Source organism: Monodelphis domestica, chromosome 5 (assembly GCF_027887165.1).
Source record: "Monodelphis domestica isolate mMonDom1 chromosome 5, mMonDom1.pri, whole genome shotgun sequence".
Lineage (NCBI taxonomy): Eukaryota > Metazoa > Chordata > Mammalia > Didelphimorphia > Didelphidae > Monodelphis > Monodelphis domestica.
In genome coordinates, this window is record NC_077231.1 from 70956931 (window position 1) to 70984567 (window position 27637).

Below are 27637 nucleotides of genomic sequence, written 5' to 3' on the forward strand. Positions count from 1 at the left end.
TGGGAAGGATTTTCTAAAATGAAGATTCAATAGAACATGAATGAAGTTCATTTGTGTTTTCTCAGTCAATCTGCTTCCTTAAGGACTGTTCTGCGAGCTTTAGTGGACCCAGCATCTGCTTGAGCTTTACACCACTTCTCTACACTAATGAAATCAAAAGTCAGGACTAAATCAAATAATAGCCAACATACGGCCATCCTAGCTATGTCATCTTTGGACCCGATTGTCTGCAGGGTGTCTGTCCCATTAGACTGTAAACCCTTTGAGAGCAGGGGACGTTTCTGTCCTTTCTTTGTATCTCTGGTGCTTGTTCAGTTTCAGTCAGATTCCATTCTTCATGACCCCATCTAGATTTTCTTGGCAAAGAAACTAGAGTGGTTTGCCATTTCTTTTTACAGCTCACTTTACAATGAGGAAACTGAGGCAAACAGGGTGAAATGACTTGCCCAGGGTCCCCCAGCTAGAAAGCGTCTAGGGCTGGATTTGGACTCTAGAAGATGAATCTTCGGGACTCCAGGCCAGCCACTCTGTCCACTGTGCCACTTGGCTAACTTGCCCTAATTAGCTGCCATGCTAATTCAGTAAGTAAATACTGACTAAAACTTGTTGACTTGGATTGGTTAAACATCATAGAATCTAATCATCTCATTATATTGATGAAAGAGTCCATTCCTTAGTATAGTTGGGTGAATTCTCCCGTTACCAACCAAATGGAAAGATATTTCCTGCATTCTGCCTCATTTAACGAAGGCAGGTCCACTTGATTTAAATGAGGCATGGAGTGGAATCCAGAAAGAGCTGTTGGCTTGCAACATATTTTGCCTACATTTGTATACGTGAGTCACAGCAAACCTGTGAAGTAAGTAGAGCTCTTATTAAGCCCATTTTACAGCTGATGAAGCTGAGGATTAGAAAGGATAAGCAATTTGCTGGTGTCAGATTTGGAGATTTGAATTCAAGTCCTCCCTACTCTGTGTAACCTAACAATGAAGTGATTACAGGAACCATCTAAAGAGAATGAGGAATAACATCTGAATACTGCCCTCTCCATGCAAGCCATCTGAAAGAATGTGGATGAGGAGAAGAAACAAGAAAAGGGTGGCCTTCAGGAGGTCCTGGGTTCAAATCTGGACTCAGATACTTCCCAGCTGGGTGACACTGGACAAGTCACTTGACCCCCATTGCCTAGCCCTTACAACTCTTCTGCCTTGGAGCCAATACACAGTATTGATGCTAAGATGGAAGGGGAAGGTTTTGTTGTTTGGTTGGTTTTTTTAAGAAAAGAAAAGGGCAATCTCCAGGGAACAAGCACAGGAGTCATTGTTAAGCCACTGAGGAACTGACAAAATGTGACTCATTAATCACCTGCCATCTCATGCTTTGGCACCTCCATCTACAAACTCCTTGGGTCTTCCTGAAAATGTCCTCACTTACCTCCAGTGACTTTTGAAGGAAGTGATTAATTGCCTTTTTCCCTCAACCAGCCAGCATGCTTGGCTCTTCCCCTCCAATTCATCTCAGAAAAACGCCCGCCCCCTTTCCCCATGTATTCTTTTCTTACCAATGTTGTAATCTCTTTCACATCATCGGTCACAGGATTCCCACAGATCCCTTTAGTTTTGACGAGAGGGTTGAATAGGAGCAGCTGAAGATAAATGCAAGTGATAATCCAAGTCTAAATAAAAAGAGAACAATTATTGCTCAGTGACCATCGGCATGAAAGTAATCAGAGCCATTGATCATCTTAGGCTCAAATAGAAGACTTGACTATTTTATAAACAACCAGGCTAGAGGCAAGCCTAGAAATGAGACATCATCCTGGGATCCAATTTGGCCCAGACACTTCTTAGCTGTGTGACCCTGGACAAGTCACTTGACTCTCATTGCCTAGCCCTTACCTCTCTTCTGCCTTGGAAATATTACTTAGTATTGATTCTATGATGAAAGGTAAGGGTTAAAAAAAAAAAAGAAAGAAAAGAAACAACCCACTGGCTTATTTAAGCATATAAAACTTTAATTCTAAAGTATCCAATCTGTGCCCACTAATGAATAAATGAGTGAATAATAATCCGAGTTCAATCAAAACGGAGAATCTGGTCCCTAATAGTCCCTTCAATAGTATTACTGTTAACGTTTGCCAAAGGCTCCCTAAGGCCAATTCCCCAGTGGAGAGTTTGTGGAAATGACAACCTGTACCAACTTGCCTTGGATTCATCATTAGAGGTTTCTTCTCCAACTGAGAGAATGAATAAAATCCATCCCCTAAGGGCACCCCAAAGAACTCTCTCTCTCTTCAGTGTACAATCGTTGGCAAAGATTGGGGAAAGAGGAGCAAGGACTTCAACAGAAATAAAAAGCTCATCAAGCTGAAATGGAGGAAGAAAGGACAACCGCTCCAGAGCCAGAGAAACTCCCCAAGAGTAAATGCTCACCGGGAAGCCTTCTCTACTCTCTTCTAACCTCCTTCTGGCATGACTGGGAATAGAACTCTAATGTAGGCTTCTTGATGGCAGGAATGTTGGTGTCCCTCAGGACCTAGGACTGCAACTGGCTCAGTAAGCACCTCACTAAAATGATTGTTGAGTCGAATTACATTATCCAACTGCCTGTTGCTTCTCTTGTGTGGAATGTAAACTCTTTGATGCTAGCCAATAAAGAGACTCAAAGTGGATGTCCAATGATTGGGCATAGATATGTGGCTCAGGGGAGGTCCTGGGTTCAAATGTGGCCTCAAACACTTCCTTCCTGTGTGACCCTGGGCAAGTCATTGAACCCAATCGCCTAGTCTTTACTGCTGTTCTGTGGTTCTAAGTATCAGTACTTAGTATCAATTCTAAGATTTAGGTAAGTTTTTAAAAAACAAACATTGATCTGCCATTGACATTGTAGCGTTAATTCACTTCTCTGCTTTGCACAGTATTTCATGCTGAATTGAAGTGAATTATATGTCCACATGGGTTGCTTCTTCCAATAGAATGTACTGTCCTTGAAAGCAAGGGCTTCTGGGGCTTTGTGAGGGGATGGGGAGTAGTCCCAGCTCCTAGCACAGCCCTTCACACACTTTAGATGTTTAATAAATACTTGTTGAATGAATCTGAGTGAAAAGATTCCCTTGACTGTTAACACACTGATACTTCTAGCTACTAGAGATGCTTTTCTGAAAATGAAAATCAGCATTGGGCATTTTTAAAGTATTTCATAATTATACACAGCTAAAAGTATTTTCAGCTAGTGTTAACAATAACGTATAATTACAAAGCCTATCCTTTGGCAGTTAAAATGCACAATGTAGACTGTTTTTACCAGAGCAAAAAGGACAAGAGTTATTTGCGACAGACTATGAGAATGAAAAGGCTTCTATTTGATATGACCGTTTACTTCTAAATCATGTGATCAAGAGTTCTAAAATGCAGCCTACCTTGCTTTACCATTTAACCTGCTTTCAGCAATAATCTTACTTCCTAGCTGGGTGATTCTGGGTAAATCATTTAACCCCAGTTGATTAGTCCTTATTGTTCTCCTCCCTTGGAAGGGATACTTAGTATGGAGGGAGGGAGGGAGAAATCAGGATGAGAGCTGAATTCAATAAGTGAAAAATCTCACAATATTCTCTATTTACCACTTATTAAAGCATTTATCATTGTAAAGAGCACTGTGCTGAGTGTGGATGGGACACAATGATAGAGAAGGCAGTTACCTGGGGAAAGGGCATAAATTTGTTCTGTTTGGTCTTGGAGGGGAGAATTAGGCATGATGGGTAAAGATGGCAAAGGAGCAACTGTAGACTTGATGTAGGAGCAAACTCCTAAAGAATAAGAGATATCAAAAACCTGACAGAGATCTCTTAGTAGCAAAGGGCAGATGACCACTTATTGGTAACATTCTGTTCACAGACAGAGGCCCTTCCCAACTCCAAGAATCTGAGACCTTGACAAATAAAAAGCTGGTCCTTTGTTCTTACTGAGCTTACCACTGGGTAAGCAATATGCATCACATACAAATATAATTAGAAGGCAAAACAGAACATAAATGCAAACAAGAAATCCAAAGAAATACAATGCTAAGCAATTCATAAATAAAATAATTTTCACTCCTCACCCTACCCCATTCCTCACTCTCTCCCCAAGAAATAACTTTATCTGAGCTCTACCAGAAACCTCTGGGAACAACGGCGAGGACTTTCCCAGCATGCCTCTGATACTTGGCTGCTCCAGTGTTTTATAAATACCTAGAGTCATGGACACACACTTGCTTTCTGCAGCATGTTACAATGAGACGCCTTCCATCCTAATGCCTGACACAAATGTATAGGTTCTTTTAAAGGAATATTGTTTAGCAGCATTTTTATAGGTGCACCTACCTATAAACAAAGTAGACGCCCAAGGACTGGGGCAGAGCTAAATAAATGGTGATACAAGGATGAAATGGAATAATTCTAGGCTGTAAGAAATCTGAATATGATGGAATATGAGACACATACATGGGAAGCTTGATATGGACTAATACAGATTGAAACAGAAGCAGGAAAGCAATAGACACAATTACTGAAAAAATACAAATGACTGAAAAAAGATGAGGAAGGGAGGGAAGGAGGGAAGGGAGAGAAGGGACAATATATGGTCAAATGACTTGCTCCAGGACCCAAAGGCCAGACTTAGCCCAGGTTAGGTTGTTGACTCTGAGCTTGGCTCTCTTTCCACAGGCCAAGCCTCTGTCCATATATTTTATAATATTTTCAACACTTCAAAACAAGCTTTTCCTATGAGTCAGCTGTAACTTATACCCTGGTTATCTAGCCTTTGTTTCTAGGTTTCCAATGGGGGCAAGGGGGATGAACCTTTCCTTCCCAAGACATCCCAGTTCACTTTTGATCACACTAATTATTAAGAGGTTTGCCCTTATATCAAGTCTAAATCTGTCTCTTTGCAATTTTTTATTCACTAACACTAATTCTACTCTCTAGGGCCAAACAGAAAACTATTCCCTCTCCTAGGTGATAGTTCTTTTGGAATAATAATGATAATAATAATAACTAGCATTTATATAGTGTTTTACATTACCTGAAAAGTAAGTGGTGTTAATTATCCCCATTTTACAGGTGGGGAAACTGATGTAGTCAGTGATTAAATAGTCACATAGCTAGTATACAAAGCAAGCTTTCAACTCAGGTCTTTCCTAACTCTAGATCCAATGCTCTATACCCATTGACTCGACATCCCTGCCTTTTCAGCTTGACAGGTCCTTCCAAGGCTATGGTCCACTAGGGTCACCTTCAAAATCCCAGGGGTACTTTCTTCCTATCATGAGGAACTAGAATAAGACTGCCATTGAGAACATAATTGTCTTGTTTTGTAAAAATTAAAATCTAGTACTGAAAATCTAAATTAATTTTTATGGAAGTATTCTATATTGGAAAGATATTCCTCTAACTTCTCCATCTTTTTACGGCACATATTTTTTTTCATGCTTCTTTACCAATAGATATTCCTATTTTCACTAACTCCCACAAAGCATTTTGATATAGGCAAAGGATTTTGTTCCCATGCCTAAACTGAGAACCATATTTAGGACTTTGTCCTGCATCCCTTTTTGCAGTTCATGCCTCCTCTATCTGGCAGAATGTTGCTGGGTAAAAGGGTATACGTAGTATTATGGCCCTTTGAGCCTGGTTCCATAACATTGGCATCACTGGAAAGCTGCTCCAACCCAAGGATGGATTTTTCATCTCCTCATCACTCCATGCCTAGAATGCCCTTCCTTCTCACCTCGGCCTCAGAGTCCTTCTTCTCTTCCTTTAAAAGGCATCTCAGGGACCATCTTCTGCAAAAAAAACTTTCTTAATAATCCTCCCCAGAAGCTAGGGTCTTCCCTCCCAAACTACCTTAGATTTAACAACTATGAGCTTATTTGTATTTATTTACTTTATAATCATGCTATATAAGCTTATGATGTATGCATTTGTTATCTCACCCATTGGAATATAAGCTCATTTCAAAGAAACTCTAAGACCTAGGAAATTTGGGGAATATAATAGGTGCATAATAAATGGCTGCTGATTAAAAAATAAATGAAGAACTCCAAGATGCCACCTCCCACCTATCAGATTGACTAATATGACCAAAAAGAAAATGATAAATTCTGGAGGGGATGTTGGAAAATTGGGGCACTATGAACTGACAAAAACTATTCTGGAGAATAACATGGTACCAGGCTCAAAGGACAACAATACTTTGCACATCCTTTGAGCCAGCAATACCGCTACTAGGTCTGTACTCCAAAGAGATCAGAGAATAGGGGAAAAGGATATATTTGAACCAAACATTTTTAGCAGCTTTCTTTGTAATGGCAAAGAACTGGAAACTGAGAGGGTGGCCATCCACTGGAGAAGAGATGAACGAGCTGTGGTACATAGTTGTAATGGAATACCATCGCACCATAAGTGACAAACAGGATGAGTTCAGAAACACCTGGAAAGATTTTTATGAACTGAGGCACAGTGAAGTGAGCAGAACCATGAGATCATTGTATAAAGTAACAGAAATATTGCACAATGATCAACTGTGAAGGACTAAACTTCAGCAAGATGAGGTCCCACAATAATCCCAAGGGATTCAAGATAAAAAGTCCTATCCAGCACCAAAGAACTGTTGGAATCCAATTGCAGATCAAAGCATGCTATCTTTCATTTTATTCCCTTCATGAGTTTTTTTCTACGTGTGATATATGTCTTCTGTCACAGCATGGGGAATATGGAAATATATATTCTATGAAAGCACTGATTTAACCTATAACAGAGCATTTAATGCCTCAGGAAGTTAATAGAGGGACAGAAGGAGAGAATCTGACTTGCAAAATGTCAGAAAACAATTGTAAAAAATTGTTTCTACATGTAAATGAAATGAAAAAGAAAGTAAAAAAGAAATGACACTCACTTTTAAATGCCCATAAGTTATTGATTAAATTGGTTTAAAATTTTTGGTTAAAAATAATTGCTTTGATACAGGCATGCCTTTTTAAAGAGTATTAATAGAATATACATGGGGTTCCAAAAGTCAATGCAGCTTTAAGCTTTAATAGCATAACATACTAAGAATTTTGGAAGACTCTGTGGCTTAACCTTCCTTCCCTTTGATGGTTTAGGTTTGGTATCCTGAACCAAGCGTAGCTCTCAATGGCAGTTTCTAAAATGGCTGTGATGTGTGCCCCTGGATTATATGACTTCACATTTCTGTGTTCTTTGAATTATTCTGTCTACAGATAATTTTTTTCTCCCTCTTCTCTCCACGTAGTTCTACCCCTTCCCTCATGCTAACTTCATTTGTTTGACTATTTAAAGTCTATTCATTTGATGTGGACTGGAAAACCTGATGATCTAGGCTTGTAAAAATTGTGTGTAAAGTAAGAGTAAACAGCTTTCAAATGAGGACCCAAGAAATTTTCCTATAAATTTCCTATAAATATTGTATAAATTTGGCTGCTCAAAGGTCCTTTTGCTTTCTTTTTTGTCTGTTTCATGGATTCACAGCAGGGAACTAAAGTTGCAGATTATCTGTCTTTAGAAAAGTAGGCTTTTATAGGACAATATATTCTTCCCTTTTTCTCTTTCCCTCTCTAGCCAGACCTCTGACCCTACTTCCTCTCTGTGAAATATAGTCTTAAAATAATTTCCCAATAATTTCACCTTCTATGTTTTTTTAAAGTGGTTTTCAAAGCACTAATCTAAAGCAGTCATCTATTATTTTTTTAGTGTGTTTTCTGCATCACAGCACATTGCATTCGGTTACTTTGTTTTAACATTCTAGAAACTTTCCTCTAGATCACCCTCCTGGCAGGATAAGCTCTCATTTCATGATAACCTGCTGGCTAAAGCACCGTTCTAGTTAGCAGTCCTGGATCCCTAAAAGCAAAACAAGTTTAGTTTGGAAGTTAATTTGTGTGGAGTTAATTTTGTATGGAAAAAACAGAATGATCAGAACAACAGAAATAGAAAGAACTAACACATACTCTCCCCCCTTAAAAAAAAATTCAGAAACCGAATTAAAATGGTAGAGCTTATCCTGAAAGAAAAGATGAAAAAATGCACTTCTCTTCCTTCTTTGCACACATGGAGATCTATTAGAGGCACTTGGTGATGCAGCAGATAAGAATGCTGGGCCTGGAGTCATAAAGTTGTTCAGTCATGTCCAGTTCTTGATGATTCCCTTTGGTGTTTTCTTGGCAAAGATAGCAGAGTGGTTTGCCATTTCTATTCTTCAGGGCATTTTACAAATAAAGAAACTGAGACAAAGTCTTGCCCAGTGACTTGCCCAGGGGTCACACAACTAGTAAGTGTCTGAGGAAAAATTTGAACTCAGATCCTCCTGATTGCAGACCAGCACTCTTTTTAAACTGCTACCTAGTTACCCCTGGAGTGAAGAAAATCTGAGTTCAAATTTGGCCTTAGATACTTACTTCTGTGATACTTAGATACTTTTGTGATCCTGTGCAAGACCCTTGAATACCAGCAGCCTCAGTTTCCTCAATTGTAAAATGGGGCTAATAACAATATCTACCTTAAGAAGTTATTAAGAATATCAAAAGAGCCAAGATCTGTAAAAGCACTTCAATTCCTGGGCACATAGTCAGTGCTTTATAAATGTTTGTTCCTTTCCTCTATGAGTACAGAAAAATATATACACTGTTAGGTTCAGTCGACATTTGGTTGGTTTTTAACTCTTTTCTTTCCCTTAATTTTTTTTTAAGCACCTCACATTTTAATTGAAGGAAACAAGACATAAATGAGTTGCCATGTTTCTATTCAGCTCAAATATTACCATATCTGATTCCACAACTACTAGTGATCTCAGGGTCCCCCAAACCTTGTATTTAAGTACACTATATGTGCACTTTGAATTTACTCCACATATAAAGTATTAATATACATGCCGATTGTCTCTCCCTCTAGAATGTTAAGCCTTTAGGGATTTTTTTTGGTCTTTGTATCCCAAGCATTACTTTTTTTTTATTATTATAAGGCATCGTTCACTTGAAAGGGAAGTGAAAAAGGATATCTTCAAAAATGAAAGTGATATAAAAATAACAAATTTCAATAAAAAGGAATGCTGAAAAACAGTTTATAAGACAAAAGTATTTAGGAAAAGTTAACATTTACACTATGTTGTGACTGGTATTGGTTTCTTTCCTATTACAAAATTGTGTTTGGTGTTAATTTTTTTTAAAAAATAGAGTTTATAAGGCAAAAATAGTATTCTGGGAAAAGTTAACATTTGTACTAAAGAATAAACAGCTGATACTAGTTTCTTTCCCATTAGAAGATTTTGCTAGAAGCAAAGGAACACCTAAAAGAGAGGTGAAGGGGGATCCTTATGTATGGGGAAACAGGAGAGTACATAACGAGATAAGATGAATCCTATTTCTGCTTAACCTCTCTGTCTAGGACAAGTCCTAGCTGTTACAGATGTGTTATTTTTTTAATTATTATCATCAGTCATCCCCATGGTAAACAATGAGTTCATAGAAAATGAAGAGCCTGGGACCAAAGGTATTGAATCAATGGTACACGCTGCATAGGTTTTTCTGTCCACCCAAAGCAACATGGATGGCAGGGAGCATCAGAAGAGAATGCCTCACCCGATCCAAAAATGGACATCTCTGCACCTTCTCAGATAGTTATGGCCAAAAAAGTCATCCCCTATCAAAACACAGCAAAGTTAATCACAGCCAATGGACAGAGGATTCATTGCCAGATTTGTGCTTGGAAGTTTCTTTGTGTAGATATCTAGAACCCAGAATGCCTCCATATAATTATACTATCATCCCATTGAGACAAAAGTTCTTAGCCAGAGGTGTTTTCATTAAAAAGATGGTTTTTGATAAATGCATTTTAATGACTTGGTTTAACTCGTAATCCTATGTATTTTATTATGGGGTAGCTAAGTGGTACAGTGCTTGGAATGTGATGGTTAAAGTCAGGAAGATTCATGTATCTTCATGTGTTCAAATCCAGCCTCAGACACTTACTAGTTGTATGGCCCTGGGCAAGTCATTTCTCTGTTTATCTCAGTCACCTTGTCCAGAAAAAAGAGTTGGAGAAGGAAACGGCAAAGCTTTCCAGTATCTTTGCCAAGAAAACCCCACCTGGAGTCACAAAGAGTTGGACGTGACTGCAGAGACTAAACAATCACAATGGCATTTTTATTATAAGCATGATTGTGAGAAGGGGTCCATAGGCTTCACCTTACTAAAGAGCCCCAGAGACAAAATGAGGCAAAAAGCCTGCTCTAAGGCTCGTTGCCGAGTTAAGCCTGTTCAGAGCTCTAGAAGACATCGGTGTGGGAGTTGGGTAGACTGGATCAGATAAATATTGTCCATCCAAGAAGCTAAATGTACTTTAGACAAATCGGATTTACGAAACCTCAGAAAACACCAAACTCCTTCCCCAGGTAACCGCATAGGGAAGCCTTAAGGAACAGAGAATTCTAGAACAGGAAAGGGCCTTAGAGGTCATCTCATCCAACTCCCTCATTTCCCAGATAAGGAACAGGAGGTGTAAACAGATTCAAATAAAAAAAAACCAGTTCATGGCAGAACCAAGGCCAGAGAGCCCAAGTCTGGTGTTACCCAGATTAAAGAAATGAAGAGTTCATTGTGACATACAAATCAATGTTAAAGGGTGAGCAAGAATCCACATGGTTTATTTAGTGACTTTATTAATTTTATTTACCCCATTAAAAAAAGCACGAGGCTTGCCTTGGACAAAGCAGCACCTGTGGCCAAAACCAACATTCATCTCCTTTTTAATCTCACAAACCATCCAGTAAAGCAACCAGTTCCCTGGCAGTCCAAATGTGCTTTGGAAGAAAGCCAACCAGATTAGCTAGTTACCAAGAAAGAGGTAGGGTAATTCAGCCTAAATCCAGGTCTCTTGAGGTCAAGCTAACCATGCCCCTCTTATGTATTTATTTAATCTAGTTGTGGTTCGGGCAGAAGAAAACGAGATTCTAGTTTTTCCATGAAAAATCTAGCCTGCTCATTTTTTTTGGACTCAGCATAAAATATTTTTGATGTGAATAACTTTGCCACAACACATTTATATAGTCCTTGATGGTTATAAATGACTTTGTAGCCATTCATTCTCTCATGTGATTTTTCTCAAGGACCCTCTGAGGCAAGCACAAGAAATATTATTCTCATTTTACCATGAGGGAAAAACGGAGGCTCAGAGGCTCAGAGAACTGGGGAGGATCATAGCTCAATTAATCAACCAATCCCTTTGTAAAGTGCTTACTCTTTGTCCCTACTGTGCATACTACATCAGGAGCAGGAGGGAGACAGTTCCTGCCCTCAAGGGGCATTCATACAGGGAGACACAACCTCTAGAGGCATGGTGGTCAAGAAAAGGTCTTCATGGTCCTGAAAACCATAATTATTTGCAGAGTGTTAGAAGGGAGAAGTCCATTAATGTGCCTTTTTCAAAGTCAATAGTAAAGATGATTTGATCACAGTTCTCAGAAAAAGGCTGTTATTGCTCATCCGTCATTTTCAAAGAGGACCAGTGATGACACAGGATGATGGCTTGCCTTGGGCATGAGTTGGATTGAAGGGAGACAATGTTTCATAAAGCCTTCAGAGAAAGGTAGAAGGTGATTGTGGGAAGGAGGATACATTGGCCAGGTGCAGAGGAGGACTCTAGGCTCCAGGGAGTACAGAACTGAGCAGCGTAACTCCTCCCAATCAAGCATTGCTTCTGGGGGGCCTGGTTTATAATCTAGACAGGAGAAACAACATGTACTGCATACAAAATAGATACAAAATAATTTTAAGAGAAAGGCACTAGCAGAGAGAAGAATCAAGAAAACCCAGCTATAAACTATGGTGCTTCAGCTAACCCTCAAAGGAAACTTGGTATTCTAAGAAGGGGAAAGGGAGGGAGTTCATGCTAGGCATGAGGGAGGGCAAGGGAGGAAAGCCAGGGGAAGGAAAAGCATGGAGTATTGAATGAGAAAACCAGTGTGGATGGATAGTCCTGTGTTGAAAGGGGGGTAATGTATAACAAGGCTAGGAAGATCAATTAGGACTGGAAGAAACCTCAGACTTACTAACCATCTAGTAAAATCTCTCTACTTTCCAGATGGGAAAATTGAGACTCAAAGAGTTCAAGCAATTCAACTAAAGTCACATAGCTCCTAAATGACAAAGTCGGGCTTCAATAGACTTTATGACTCTGGGGGCAGATTTCTTTCCATGACATTGCTGTGACACTGTTGGGAAGCTGAATATAAAATACATGGCATTATCTGGGTCTTACTCAAATTCTTCCCCAACTCTAATTTTTAAGTAGCAATCAGAACGCAAGAAATGACAATGTTCGAGCTGATTTAATTTTGATTTTAATTTGATTTAAACTGATTTAAAATGTGTGAGCAGTCATTCAGTACAGATGTGAACAAAAAATTAAACCAAATCCCCATTTGGGTTCTGAAATGATATAAAGGTATGATTAAACTTTTTGAAAAGTGGGGCTGAGGAAAAGGAATTTTTTAAATAAGATAATAAATCTCAACAGAGAAATTGTACATCGATCTTTGGGTTATAATGGAAGTGGGAGGGATCTTGGAGATTATTTAGTGCAACTCCTTTATTTTACAGGTGAGGAAACAGGCCTCCAGAGATGAAATGACTTGTCCAAATGTACCCAAGTTGTAGAGTCCTTTAATTTTTCTGGATTTCACTCTCCTTATCTGTTAAGCAGAAGAGTTGGACTCAATGGCCTCTAAGATCCCCTCCAAGTCTAAAGCCTTGATCCCATGACTCCAACTTCTGCACTTTTCCCCTACCATCATACCTTTTTGGTTTTCGTTCAGTTGTGTCCCATTCTTCACATGCCTATTTGGTGTTTTCCCAGAATGGCTTGCCATTTCCTTCCCCAGCTCATTTGACATCTCTGTTTACACTTACATTTTTTTGGTGTGTTGTAGGAGATATTTGTACACTTGTGCTGAAATTGTGATATATTCTATATGGTGACTTAGCCCACTAGAGATCACGATTCTGCCATACTTTCTCATCTAATATAATTCTTGGCTATTTTTTTTTACATTATTGCCTTCCCAAAAGCTGTACCTTTCCTCAAAGTTTATGGATACTGGTGTAGCCTTCAGCCTGTTTGTTTTTATCTTTTACCTCTGGTAAAAAGATCAGCTGACCTTGTTTTCAGTTCATCTTCTGCAACAGATGTTGGCATATAAGCTGAAGTTATGCCCATCAACCAATTAACAAGTTTATTAAGCATTTACTCTGGGTGAGGCATTGGGATGAGTGCTGGGCGGGTCAGGGATTGGATCTGGGACTTCTATCAAAGCAGATGCGTAACACCTATGAAATTTATAATCTTTTTTTCTCTTGCCTCCTTACTATCAGTTATAAGATAGAAGAGCAGCAAAGCTTAGATGACTAGGATTAAAAGGCTTTACTGGTGTTGCCCAGCTAGGAAATATCTGAAGGTCAGATATGAACCTAGGTTCTTCTGACTCCAGGTCTTTTCCATTATCTACTTGCCCCTGCAACTTATAATTTAAGAAAATTTCCTGAGATCCTGAGAAGTAAAATGACTTGCCTAGGGTCACATCATATTACCTGAGATTGGGTATACGCACGCATTTTTGAATCTAGTTCCTTCTGGCTCCAAAACCACCTCACTATCCACCAAGCTATACTGCTTTTTGGGCAGTAGAAACAGTCCTTGACTTTCATTCTAATGGGGGAAACAAGTACATGTGGGATTCGTGTAAAGTAGATGAAAAGTCATCTTAGAGAAGAAGATCTATCTAGCAGCTAGGAAGACCAAGGAAAAGCCTGCATATATTATGCTCCTCATTAGATGACAAAATGCCCAAATGTCCCTTGAAATGCCTTTTGTGGCACAATGAAAATAAATCTTCAAACTCCTTTATTCCTCTCATTCCAGAAAAGGTTTGGTTTCTTTTTTCCATTTACTGGCAACCCCTGCATGTTTCCTTATTTCACTTAGGGCAACAATGTCAATATGGGATATATTAGTCTTCTAATAGTGTAACCATTCACAAATCATTACAAAAGCTAACTTTTTATAGAGAGTTTTAAGGTGTACAGAAAGTTTTACATATATTATTTCATTGGACCCTTACAAACGAGTCACCCTGTAAGGGAGGTGCTATAGTTATTTCCATTTTACATATGAGGAAACTGAGACTCAGAGAGGTTAGGTCTCACCCAAGGCCTATGAAATGTGTCTGAGGGCAGGATTTGAACACAGCTCTTCCTGATTCCATATCCAGCATTTTCTCCAGTCCCCCAGCTAAATGCTTGCTGTTTTATTAATTCATCAATACCAAAGATGGCCTGTGAGTGCCTACTTTATGGCCAGACCCTATGGAGTAATGGGGCATTTCCGTGTGACTTGGAACTGAATTCTCCTAAAGATGTCATCTCCACCAGCTCACAGTAAAATTCCTTTGAAAAATTGGAACTGTCTTGCTTTTTTATTTAATATCCTTAGCACTTGATATGCGGTTTTGCAAATAGTAAATGTCTACAAAATGTTTTTTGTTCATTCATTTGATATCATACCATTCTACCATGCAAGTCTGATTTCTTCTCTATCTTTAACTGTGTCTCTCTGTCTGTCTCAGTGTCTGTCTATCTCCCCAAGTACCCACCTGACCCTCTAAGAAGAAGCAGGAACTGACAGCGGGAAGAGGAAAAAGTAAACTAAGGCCAGCCTGTGACTAGTTCAGCTAGATTATAAATCATTTGCCTGTGGATGCGTGCGTATACCCAATCTCAGGTATTATGATATCTCAGGTAAAATGGGGCAACAATGTGGTACAGTGAAAAGATTGCCAGTATAGACTAGAGTCCAAAAGCCCAGTTTCCTAAGTCTGAATCTGGCTTCAGACACTTACTAACCAGGGAAAGTCACTTATCCCTGTTTGCCTCCATTTCCTCATCTGTAAAATGAGCTGGAGAAGGAAATGACAGGCTGTTTCAGGATCTTTGCCAAGAAAATCCCAAACGGGGTCACGAGGACAGACATGACTGAAGAACAACAATTATTATCTTTTCCTTGCATGAAGAAGTTAAGGTTTGGTAAATACTGAATTATTCAATAGGTAATTAATTCTCCTAAACATTCATCTAAGGCATTCCACTTTTAAAATTCACTTATGTTTTAAATGAACATTTCAAAGTCTATTAATGTTGAAGTCAATTCTTTGGATAAGCAGTCACCTTTTAGGGTAATAAGCAGATGGGTCATGATTACAAATGTGTGGTGGTTGGAACCAGGAGCCACCAAGTGAATTACAGGAAAGGGTTCACCTTGGAGTTGGAGCCATGCACCTGAAAATCTACTGCCTTGGCTGAGGCTTGTTTATTCCAGGACACTTTCTTTTCCCTGGCAGCTCCGCCATTTTAACAAAGAGAACCGTTCTTTATAAATAAGTGGTCAACTTAACTCAACAAACATTTCTTAAGCACATGTCAAGTTTTAGATAAGATTTGACCTGAAGAGTCTAGTAGGGGATATGACACATGGTCAAATAACAATATAAAATAACATGATCACAAATCACGGTCATCTCATATCATGTTTTTAATTTACAAATGAGAAACCTGAGGCCAATGGAGGTTTCGTGACTTGGCCCAGGTTGCCAGGCCACCATGTCAAAAGTAGGAGTTGAATCCATAGCCTCTGACACCAGAACTGATTCTCTTATCATAGTGAAAGGAAATCTGAAATCAGAAAGGCCATTACTAACTAGGAACATCAAGGAAGGCTTCAGGTGGGAAGCAGCATTTTAGTTGGGTTTTAAAGGATGGGAAGTATGAGGGCATTACAGGCAAAAAGAAGAGTGAGAATTAAATCACAGGATTTGGGGGGGAAGAGTGAACAGTTCAAGTGTTACTGGAATAAAGAGTAGCTGGAGGGAGATAAGATTGAAAAGGTAGAAGGATCCTAGACTGGAGAAGAGCTTGAGCTCCAAACGAAGAAGACTGAAATTTACCAACTTGGTGATCAAAGGCATTGAGGATTTTGAGCAAACCCATGTATAGGCACACAAATATTGCAGATTGGGGGCAACTGGGTGGCCCAGTACATTAAGAGTCAGCAGGTCCTGGGTTCAGATCTGACCTGAGATACTTCCTAGCTCTGTGACACTGGGTAAGCCACTCAACTCTCATTGCCTAGCCCTTACCACTCTTCATTTTGGAAACAATAAACATTTTGGAAGGCAAGGATGGAGATATATATATATCGTATATGCAGCAAATGCAAGACATTTACTGAAGAACAAACATCAAAGGCAATTATACAGAAATGTCTCTCTCTTCCTTTACTTCTTTATGCCTCATACCGACCCCACCTCCAATTTCCTTTAAGCCTGAGAGATAGATATCATAGATTTAGAACTCCCTGGAAGGAATCTCAACTAAGGCCACTAAGTCTAATCTTGTCTATTTTATAGGTTGAAGAAACTGAGATCCAAACAGTTTAAGTTATTTCAAGGTCACCCAGATAAGAAGAATCTGAGGCAGAATTCAAACCCAAGTCCCAAGAGCAGCACTCTACCCACTCAACCACGATGTTTGTCTTGCAAATAAAGATTTCTACTAAAGAATCTGAGGGCAGTGAGATGGTACACCAAGCCTGGTGTCAGAAAGACCTGAATTCCAATCCAGCCATAGACATTTACTAGCTGTGTTGTTACCTTGGACAAGTCACTTAACCCTTTTTTGTCTCAGCTTCCTCATCTGTAAAATCAGTGGGAGAAGGAAATAGCCAACTACTCTAATATGTCTGCCAAAAAACCCTAAATAGAGACATGAGGAGCTGGACATGTCTAAAATGAACAATAACTAAAGCACCTACAGAAAGAAATGTTCTAAACATTCATTGCTGTTTCACACCATGTAGCAAAAGTATATTTTGGAGGTTCAGAATTTTTCTCTTAGTCTATACCTGGTATTTCACTTGAGTTGGGAACTGACAGTACAGAAACTCCCTCTTTGTGGAGATCTGAAATTTGTTGGTAACTTCATCATCTTAGTGAGTCCCTGGGACACACAAGAAGATTCACACATAGTCCCAGCCAGAGGCAATGCGTGGCCATTGATCTCCCAGATGCTAAGACCAACTTTCTACTCTGGGGGTTCTCACTTTTTTAGCCTCAAGGCATCATGGACTTTTTTCATAGCCTCTGGACCTTTTCCCAGAATGCTTTTTACTACATAAAATAGGAATAATAAAGAGAACCAATTATATCAGAACATAGTTTATATGTGTGTGCATGTATACCATATGCATGTATAATATAGGCAACACATATATACAACCCATTTATATAACATGATATACATGTGTTTAGTACACGTGTTGATTACATATACATGTGTGTATATTTTAGACATATATATGTATTATACAGGCCTATATTATATTGCAGGTCTATGTATGTGTACTGTTGCTGCTATTGAATAGTTTTAGTCATGTCCAACTCTGTGACCTCATTTTAAGGTTTTCTTGGCAAAAGATACTGTTGTGATCTGCCATTTCCATCTTCAGTTCATTTTACAGATGAGAAACTGAGGTAAACAGGGTTAAGTGACTTACCCAGGGTCACACAGCTAGGAAGTGTCTGAGGTGAGATTTGAACTAAGGAAGATGAGTCTTCCTCATCCTAAACCCAGCTTTCTATCCACAGCTCCATCTAGCTGACCACACACACACACACACACACACACACACACACACACACACACATAATATGTACATATTAGATTTACATAGATTTGTGTAAATATATATTTATCTGTATAAAATATATAAGTGTATATGTGGCTACGTATATACTTCTGTACTTACACAAATATGGAGCCCAAATTAAGAACCCTGGCTCTGCTCACTAAACCTTTCGCTAAGTCTTTCTCCTTGCACATAGCAGATTCTTAAAAATGATGATAATAAAATGCTTTTTGGATAGCATTGAAGGTATGTGTAATGACTGGCTCTATCTCACTCCCTGAGGAGTACAATCTTCCTGTAATGATATCATTTCAAAGTATTAGGCAACACATTGTTTTGTGTCCTCCAACGTGAGATAATGGACGACGCTATCTCTCCAATTCTTGTGGTCAGAATGAAGGAAGCTATTGTAACTTGGACTAGTTCAAGCAAAATCTAAAAAGGCAGAAAACAGCTGTAAGTCCATCCTCAAATCATTTTAGGGAAAAAAGATGGCAAATCAATGAAATGAAAGGAGGGAGTGGGGTGGCCAAAAGATTACTCCATGCCTCCGGTTTCATGGCAGTTACCTTGGTAAAAAATCCAAAGATGACAAGGAGACTAATGTATAAACGCAGAGATGAGCTTCCATGGCAAAGGAGCCATCTTGTCATATGGGGGAGAGTGAGAATTTGATTCCTCGGGAAATGAAGAAAGCCAATGTTTAGCAGTTTATCCACTTCAATGAAACCCAAAAGATATGGTTCAGCTGTCTTTGTGAGCATGCCAAATCTTTCTAGAGGCGCCTCACATCTGTATTTCATTGTTCGTTACAACAACAACACTATGTATGTTCTTTGTTCATAAATTTCAAATTCAGCTTATAAGGACTGGCACGCCACAAAAAAAGTCATTGGATAAGAAGGGGATCCCATTGGGATATAAGTTTTAAAAGCAAGGAAAATGTAAAATTTCACTCATGTGCCACTGAAGTCTATGTCAAAATGTAAATTTCACTCATGTGTCAACGTAGCTTCTGGCTAAACAGCCAAAAACAATACCTGTAAGCCCAATGTTAAAGACATTTCTCTACAATATAGAACTCATGCTATGAAACTGCATTAATGGCAAAAAGGGTAAGGAGTTAGTTTCAGAACTTGTCCTCAGATGCCAGTTATACTACTTACTAGTAATCAGTATGACCTTAAGCAAGTCATTTTATTTCTCAGTCTTGAGTTTCCTCAACTGCAAAAATGAGGGTTTCAGGATAATAGATCTCAGATGTTACTTCCAAGTCTAGATATTCTGCTCCAACTCCTTATATTTTGCAGACGTAAGAGCTTTTAAAAATTTGGCATAAGAAAAATATCTGCTTTGTGAATAAAATATTACATGAATTCTCATTATAAGCTGATTCTCAATGTATCACGCATAGTAAGCATTTAATAAATGATTTCCTATTCTACTCCACCCCGCCTTTGGGCAGCTCACTTGACCTGTGTGGTCCTCAGTTAGACTAGATGGCCTCCAAGATTCCCCTGGACCTTTCTCAATGATCCTGTCATCATAAACAAAGTGTTTCTAATTTCTTTTTCCACTTCAGGTCAAATTTTTAATCATAGTAGGTATTGAAATACACTTGCAGTTTTGGGAGAATGAGAATGCAAAATCATTGTATTCAGCAGTTGCTTATTAAATATTTACTGAATACAGTCATGTTTACTCACCCTGTCACAAGGCTCCCTTGTCTCCTGAAACATTCCCTGGTAAACTCTTTCATTTCATTTACATTTGCTTTAATCAATTGAAATGATCCACCTAAAACATAATTCCTCACCTCTGTTATTATTCAGTCACTTCAGTCATGTGTAGTTCTTGGTGACCCCATTTGGGTTTTCTTGGCAAGATACAAGAGTCATTTCCTTTTCTGGCTCATTTAACAGTTGAGAAAACTGAGGCAAACAAGATTAAGTGATTTGCCTAGTCACACAGCTAGAAAGTCTGAAGCTGCATTTGAACTCGAATCTTCCTGATTTCAGGCCCTATTCTCAATCCACTGTACCACTTAGCTGCCCTTGTGCCCACTGCTTTCTAGATGGTGCTTATAGATTCTCAACTTTTATTTTAATATTACTATTAAAACCCTTACCTTCTGTCTTAGTATTAATTCTAAGACAGAAGGGCAAGGGGCAGGGAAATGGGGTTAAGTGACTTGCCCAGGTTTATCACACAGCTAGGAAATTTCAGAGACCATATTTGAACCCAGGTATGCCCAACTCTAGGCCTAGAACTCTATCCTAGTGCTATCTAGCTACCCCTTGGATTCTCAACTTTTCAAAAGCTCTTTGGTCCTATGGAATCTGAAAATCATAGACTCAAAAGATTACTGAGCAGTTCTAGAGCAGGGCTTAACATTTTGTGTGTGTGTGTGTGTGTATGTGTGTGTGTGTGTGTAATCTAGAACCGTTAGGCCTTTTGATGAAGTTTACCCCTTTTCAGAATCATGTTTTCAAATGCATACAATATTTAAGATTATAAAGGAGACCATTTACACTGAGAAATAATTATCAAAATATTTTGGTACAAATCCCTGTCAATGAGGTAAAGCTATAAGAGCCCTTAAAACCCATTTTTTCCAGCCCCTCATTTGACATGTGAGGGAAATTGAGCCCCAGAAGAGTTGACATGACATGCCTGATATCACAGAAGTAATGAACTTTGGAAGTGGGTTTGAAACAATATCTACCAAGTTCAGACCTAGATTTGAACCTAGTTCTAAGGTTCTATGATTCAGGGTCTTACACAACTTCTTTTTTTCCTTATTCAAGACTTGGTGAATAGAGGTCTGGCCCTAAAGTCAAGAGGGCTTGTGGGTCAAGCAGCTTTGCTGAAAACCTACGTACATCATGAAAACCCCTTTGTTTCCCTGTGCCAGGAACCTGCGCAGGGTTGCTAGGCTAGAGGATCCAAGATTCCAGTTAGGCTGACCACCATTAAGTTAAGAAAAGACATTCGAGATTCCAATTCCCCACCTTTGCTCAAGGTAAGACAAGTAGAAAAACAGCACAGCTAGGAAATAAATCCAGCACCCCGACACTAAAAGGAAGTACCTGTACTTAATATAAATAAGACGTGGGAAATATTTATGTACAGCCTAAGAAATAAAAATCCATTTTCCCCATGCTCTCTGGGTAGTAGCTTTTGCACTGGTCATCTTCCATATCTAGATTATACTCCTACCATGATAATAATAATACTTATTATTTACATTTTTCTAATTAATTTGTTGGTTGGTTACATTAAAATTCCCAGGTTATCTCACCTGCTTCTTCCCTTCCCCACTCCATAGAAGGTATATATAACCCAGCAAAAAAAAGTACATATAAATTTAGTATTATTGCAACTACTATTTTATAAAGTACCCATTTTGTTCCAGGTACTATTAAATGCTTTTATGAATATTTACAAATATCATCTCACAACAACTTGGGATGTGAATGCTGTTACTATTTTCCTTTTTTTTATTCTTGAGAAAATTGAGACAAATAGAAGTTAAGCAGCTTGTACAAGGTGCAGATTTGAACTCAGGTCTTTCTGATTCTAGGAGGGCTAACTCTCTATCCATGGTGCTACCTTATCACTATCTCTTCCATAGTCCATCCTAATGCCTTTTCTGATCCCTCTGATCCCTCCAATTACTAGTGCCCTCTCTTCCATTATCTTGTTTTGATGTTTCTATTTCCTATACACATTTCTTTTTTGCCTCCCAATAAATAGAATGAAAACTTCTTGAGGGCAGGCATAATTTCCTGACTCCTCTTTGTATCCCCAGCACCTCACACATGTCTTGTACTCAGTGGTAGATTAATAACTGATTGTTGGCTGATTGATTATTATGTATCCTTGCCAGGGGCTGTGGATACAAAGTTAAAAACATGTTTTCCTGACCTCTGAGAGCTTACATTCCATTGACAGGAAATAGAACAGGAACACAGAAAGTGTAACAAAGGAAGGAGAATAGAGACAACGGGCTCCAGAAATATTTGAGGAGAGAAAAAGTACCTGATAACCACACCGATCAGGGGGAGGACTCTTAGGGGACTTAGTCTACCTAAATAGGAACTCAAAGAGGGAGGATTCGAAAAAGCAGACAGCAACAAAAGGATGACAAAAGGCCAAAGGATACAGCTTGTGTAAGTGCAGAGGCAGATGAAAGAATGTTAAGTTTGGGGCACATCAAGTAGTATTAGGAGTGAGACATCTTTCTCAATTCAAATCTGACCTCAGAGGCTTACTAGCTATGAGACTTAAGGCAAGTTGCTTAATTAACCCTGTTTGCCTTAGTTTCTTCAGCTGTAAAATGAGCCGGAGAAGGAGATAAAGTACTTCAGTATCCAGAAAACTCCAAGTGTCAGACACAACGAAAATGATGAAACAATTGTTCTTCTGGTTCTAAAGCCACTGACCTCTCACCCTGTGCCTTGATTCTGGACCTCTCGCATCCCATGAGGTCCCTTCCAACTTGAAAATCCATGATGAGCCTTTTGTTATCTGCCACCCCCTTTATCCCACTGGGATCTACCTCTTTTCTCCTCTTTCCCACTTGGACATTTTGTCTGTTTGGCCTAAAGGTCACTGTGAGGGAAGTTTCTCTCTGGGGCTCCCCTAAAATGGACATCCCAGAACTCTTGGGCTCTGGATGGCAGTGTTAATTGCAGCCTTCACTGTGTTTATATACTCAGAAATGTTGTTTTAGAAGTTACATAGAAGAAAGTACCAGTGTGACTCAGCAAGAGCTATGGAGAACATTCACTTTCTAGGCCTCCTCCAGAAGCTTCCCTTGGCTTTGTACGTCTAGCCCTAGAATCTCAGTCATTATCTCTTCCCCCTAATAAGGCAGATTGAGTAGAGTAATGGGCAAATTAATTTTGCGAGGACAGAAATGGGGAGGGAAGGGCTTTGGATTTTGTTTTTTAACAAAAGCATTAGCTTCATTTCCCTTCTTTGCTAAAATCTAATCTTTACAAATCCTTTGGAACTGGATCCGGCCAGAGTTATTTTGTAAAACTTTTTAGATTCATGCCCTAGGATGCTAAAGGAGGGAGGTCATTTTTAAATTCTATTTTATTTTCAGAGCAGCCAGGTGGCCTCAAGAGCAGAAGTCCTGGGTTCAAATGTGACCTCGGACACTTCCTAGCTTTGTGATCTCAGGGCAAGTGACTTAACCCCAATGGCCTAGCCCTTACTACTCTCTTTTGTATTGGAAAGACCACTAAGTATCAATTCTAAAACAGAAGATAAAGCTTTTTTAAAATTTCATTTTCAATTCACAAAGAATTGATTTAAAACTTCTCTCCTTCTGATCTCCCACCCCTCCAAAACAATCCTTTTGTATAATCAAGCAAAGCAAATTCTCAGATTAGCCCCATTGGAAAACCAGTTGCCTCATTATACATCTTAAATGTATTTCGCCTCTCTGTACAAGATGGATTACGTTGTTCATCATCTGCCTTCTGGAATAGTGATTGGTCAGTTGAATTGCTCTTAGGAGCTTTTTTCATGAGATGAATGTATCTCAGTGGCTCTATAGCTTCCACATTCCCGGCAATCACAGCTCTGGAGTTGGAGGGGCGCCTGATCATCTGAGCAAGCATGGTCCAGGGGAAAGGATGCTCAAGCCATAGATCCAGAAGACTGGAGTAAAAATCTCCAACTCTGCCAATGTCTATCTAGCTGAGTTAGGGCAAAACAATTACAGTCCTATTGGTCTTTAGTTTCTCACCCATAAAATGAGAGGGTTAACATCTAGAGTCCCTTTAATCTCTACACCCATGATCCACTTAGGGGCTGTCATTTTGCAGAGGAAGGGGCAGAAAGGTAAGTGAAATGACTCGCATAAGGTCACAGTGTAAGTAAGCAACAGGACCAAATTCCAATCTCCTGATTCTCACCATTATGTTGGCCTATGGATCTTCAGAGAATGATAAAAAAAAATAATAATAATCAATTTAGCCTACGAGTCCACTGGCAGAACCATTTTCACTATCTTCGCTATGAATGCCATATATATTTTTATACATACTTCTGCCTTTAAGAATGTTCCAAAACTAGCTATTTTTAAATGAGCTTGTTTTTCATTTTATCAGCCTTCTTAATAATTGCACACACTTATAAAATGCTCAAAGGTTTACAAAAGTTTGTCCTCCTATCAACACTGTGAAGTAGGAAATATAAATATTGTACTCATTTTACAGATAGGGAAACTGGAGCTCAGAAGAAGAAAGTGATTGTAGCTCTTCTCGGTACTACTTGTATGAACTCAGGCAAGACCCTTAACCTATCTGACCTTCCTTTAGTTTCTTCATTGATAAAATGAGAGGGTAGATCATATAGCTCCTGAGGTTCCCCTCGGGCTCTAAATGTAGGATTCTAGGATGTGTATATAATCACATAAGCCAGAATTCTTCCTGTCCCTCCACAGAAGGAAACTAAATTTATTCTAATCTTAATTTGAATTCTACTGATTAATCCTTAATTTCCTGATCCAAATCAAACTTGAAATTACTACACCAGCATCAGTTATTATACCTGAATCACACAAAATCAAATTTAAAATTATTACAACTGAATCTGTTTCTTCAACTGAATTATTGTTGTTGTTCAGTCATGTCCAGCTCTTCATGACCCCATCTGGGATTTGTTTTTTTTAAACCTTCCCTTCCATCTTAGAATCAATACTGGGTATTGGTTCCAAGGCAGAAGAGCAGTTAGGGCTAGGAAATGGGGGTTAAGTGACTTGCTCAGGGTCACACAGCTAGGAAGTGTCTGAGGCCAGATTTGAACTGGGGTTTTCTTGGCAAAGATACTGGAGCACTTTGCCATTTCCTTTTCCAGTTCATCTGAGAGACTTGGAATTGATGAAAAAAAGGGTAAAGTGACTTGCCCAGGGTCACAAATTATAAAGTGTCTGAGGCTAGATTTGACCCCATCAGGTCTTCCTGATACCACACCTGGTGCTCCATCTACTGTGCTACCTACTTGCCCACCACCTGAACTCTTCCTCCAAATGAAACTTATTCTTAAATGGATAAAAGTGGGTATCCCAGAGACAATTCCTTCAGATTTTCTTTTAAAAGCAGGTCAGAGGACTTCAAACTGGCAGAGATCTAAGAGGTCCTCAAGGTCAAGCTCCTCGTTTTACAAATGAGTCTTGCTCAAGGTCACATGAGAAGTGACAGTCCTAGCTAGGAATTGAACCCAAGACCCCTGATTTCCAGAGCTCACTTCATGGCACATACTTTCTCAGATTATAAAATGGTGGTGATTTTGTTAAGGTGCCCTCTTGTCTTCTCTCTGTCACAAAGCACTTGTATAATCAGTAAGCAATCAAAATTACACTCAGTTTAATGTTCTGTCAAAGAACAGAATGTTTGTGTACCTGAAGTAATGGACTGATGAAAAGCAACCTATCTGTTTCTTAACTGACAGAGATCTCAACTCGGGCTTCCAGTTTAATCTGGACTGCCAGGTTTGCCAATCAAGACACAATCTTCAGGCTTAGGGGGGAAACCAAGCCAACCCTCCCAATGGCGAATGGGCAGAGATATGGAATGACCTTATGGGGGTAGAGTTTCCATCCAGGAACTCTCTGGACTGTGACACTGTTTCCCATTAGGATGGTGCTTAATATTTCATGTTTCATAATCACTTCAATGGGAATTTCATTAGGATCAAGAGGCAAGCAGGTATCGGGCAGTTTTGAGGTTCCAGGTGGGCAGCGAGGTGGCGTAGAAGATAGAGCACTGGCTTTGAAATCTGGACCCAGTCATTTATTAGCTGTATGACTCTGCAAGTCATCTAACCCCAAATGCCAAGCCTTTACCACTCTCCTGCCTTAGAATCGATTCCAAGATAGAAGAGTTCAAAAAAAAAAAAAATAGACAAGTATGTATTAGGTACCTTCTAGATCCCAACAAGGTAGAATCAGAAAGACTCCTCTTCCTGAGTTCAAATCTGGCCTCAGACACTTACTAGCTGTGTGACCCTGAGCAAGTCACTTATCCTTTTTTTGCCTCAGTTTCTTCATCTAGAAAATGAGCTGGAGAAGAAAATGGCAAACCACTTCAGTATCTTTGCCCCCCAAAAAAAACTCCAAATGGATTGAATGTGACTGAAATGAACAACGAGGTCTCAGATGCTGGGTGATAAAGGGTAAAAATAAAACAGACCCTGCCTTCAAGGACCTTACATTGCAATAAAAGGGTCACTGCCATTATTACCATATGGAATAAACCGATGTCCATTTACTACGCAAGTGAAATGGGTATTGACTCTGGGGTCATAGGGCTTGAGATCAAGTATCCCATCTGACGTCTTATACTGGTTAATGCCTTTAACTGCCCTATAACTTCTGGGACACCCTAAGTATTACTCTCAATTGTGTTTTCTTTACTTTTTTAACCTTTTCCTTCTGCCTTAGTCAATATTAAGTATCTGTTCCAAGGGGAAAAAAAAAAGTAGTACGGGCTAGGCAATTGGGATTAAAGGACTTGCCCAAGATCATCTCTGCATTCTGTTCCTCACACACAAGACACTTGGTGTCCTATCTCTTTGGCTTCCCCACTCTCTGGAACGCTCTCTCTCACTTCCCATTTCTTCCAAGTCCTCATTTCCTTCAAAATTCAGCTCAAACATCCCCTTCTACACGAAACCTGATCTGCCCAGAGGCTAGTGTTCTACCTCCCCCCATACACACAAATTACTTTGGATCTATTTTGCACGTATTATGTCTCTCTTCAATGAAATGTTAACTCTTTAAGGACATATACCATTTCCTTCTCTTTTTCAGGGAAACCTAAGCACCTAGCACAGTGCTCTGAGCACTTAATAAATGCCTGCCCAAGCCATTTTGTCAAAATACCCACAATGCAATGAGGACTAATAACGAAGAAGGCATTACCAGCCTCCAGAAAGAGAAAAGAGAGATCAAACATGCAGGACGAGATGCACATTTCTTTGGACATGGTCAATGTGGGAATTTGTTTTGCTTGTTTATGTATGTTTATTACCAGATCTGGGTGGGGTTTCCCCCCCTCTTTACCTTTCCTGAAAGGTAGATAGAGGTGTTGAGAGAAAATAAATGCTTCTTAACTGAAAAAAATATCAATACTGCATATTGATTAATTGATTGATACTCTCTGTTTGACCTTGAGTATATTAACTCTACCCTCTGGGCCTCATTTGGGAAATGAGGAGAGTGGCCTCAGTGGCTTCTGTGCTCCCTTCTGGATCTAAATATACCAACCTAGGATCTTCTGAAATACTTATTAGTTCTTTGGTTAAAATCAAAATTACACGGACATTTGTTACACTTATATATAAAACCCCATTTGTGTCATTACTTTGAAATTTGAAATAAGGGACATTTCACTCATCACAGCGTGAAAATTGGAAGGAAAAAATTAGGGAAATTCTAAAAGTCAGTTAGATTATTCACGGATTTTACTTTAAATTCTAGTGGAAGCCAGAAGGAAGTTTTAACAATGTGAAATTCTGCACATTTTTAGGCCTTCCCTGATCATTTCACAATGGATATTTAGCCATGGGTGTGTCCTTAAGTACTGAGCAAAAGAGTAGTTTTGGAGGTTACTGAAAAGATAATGCACGGTTTTTTGTTTTGGGATTCTACAGTCCTTGCATCCTGGACCGCCTTCCCCACATACACATAGCACGAAATAAGGAACGTTCCTTAGAGAGTGATTTCTGATAGATGCTAGATGTCTTCTCCCTTATAATTGTCCACTTGTCTTAACACTGTTTTGTCACGTTCGTATCCACTTGGTAAACGATGATTTGACAAATGATTTAAATAAAGTA

The 27637-nt window shown here is 39.2% G+C and overlaps 1 protein-coding gene across 4 annotated transcripts in view; it reads right to left on the bottom strand.

The window, feature by feature from the left end:
- Positions 1-27637, bottom strand: part of KITLG (KIT ligand) — a 129379-nt gene that overhangs the window by 75116 nt on the left and 26626 nt on the right. For all 4 annotated transcript variants that reach the window (XM_007503137.3, XM_016425694.2, XM_056798618.1 and 1 more), the window contains exon 2: positions 1562-1675. In XM_007503137.3, coding sequence (XP_007503199.1) covers positions 1562-1675 — 114 coding nt within the window. The remainder of the gene's footprint in view (positions 1-1561; positions 1676-27637) is intronic.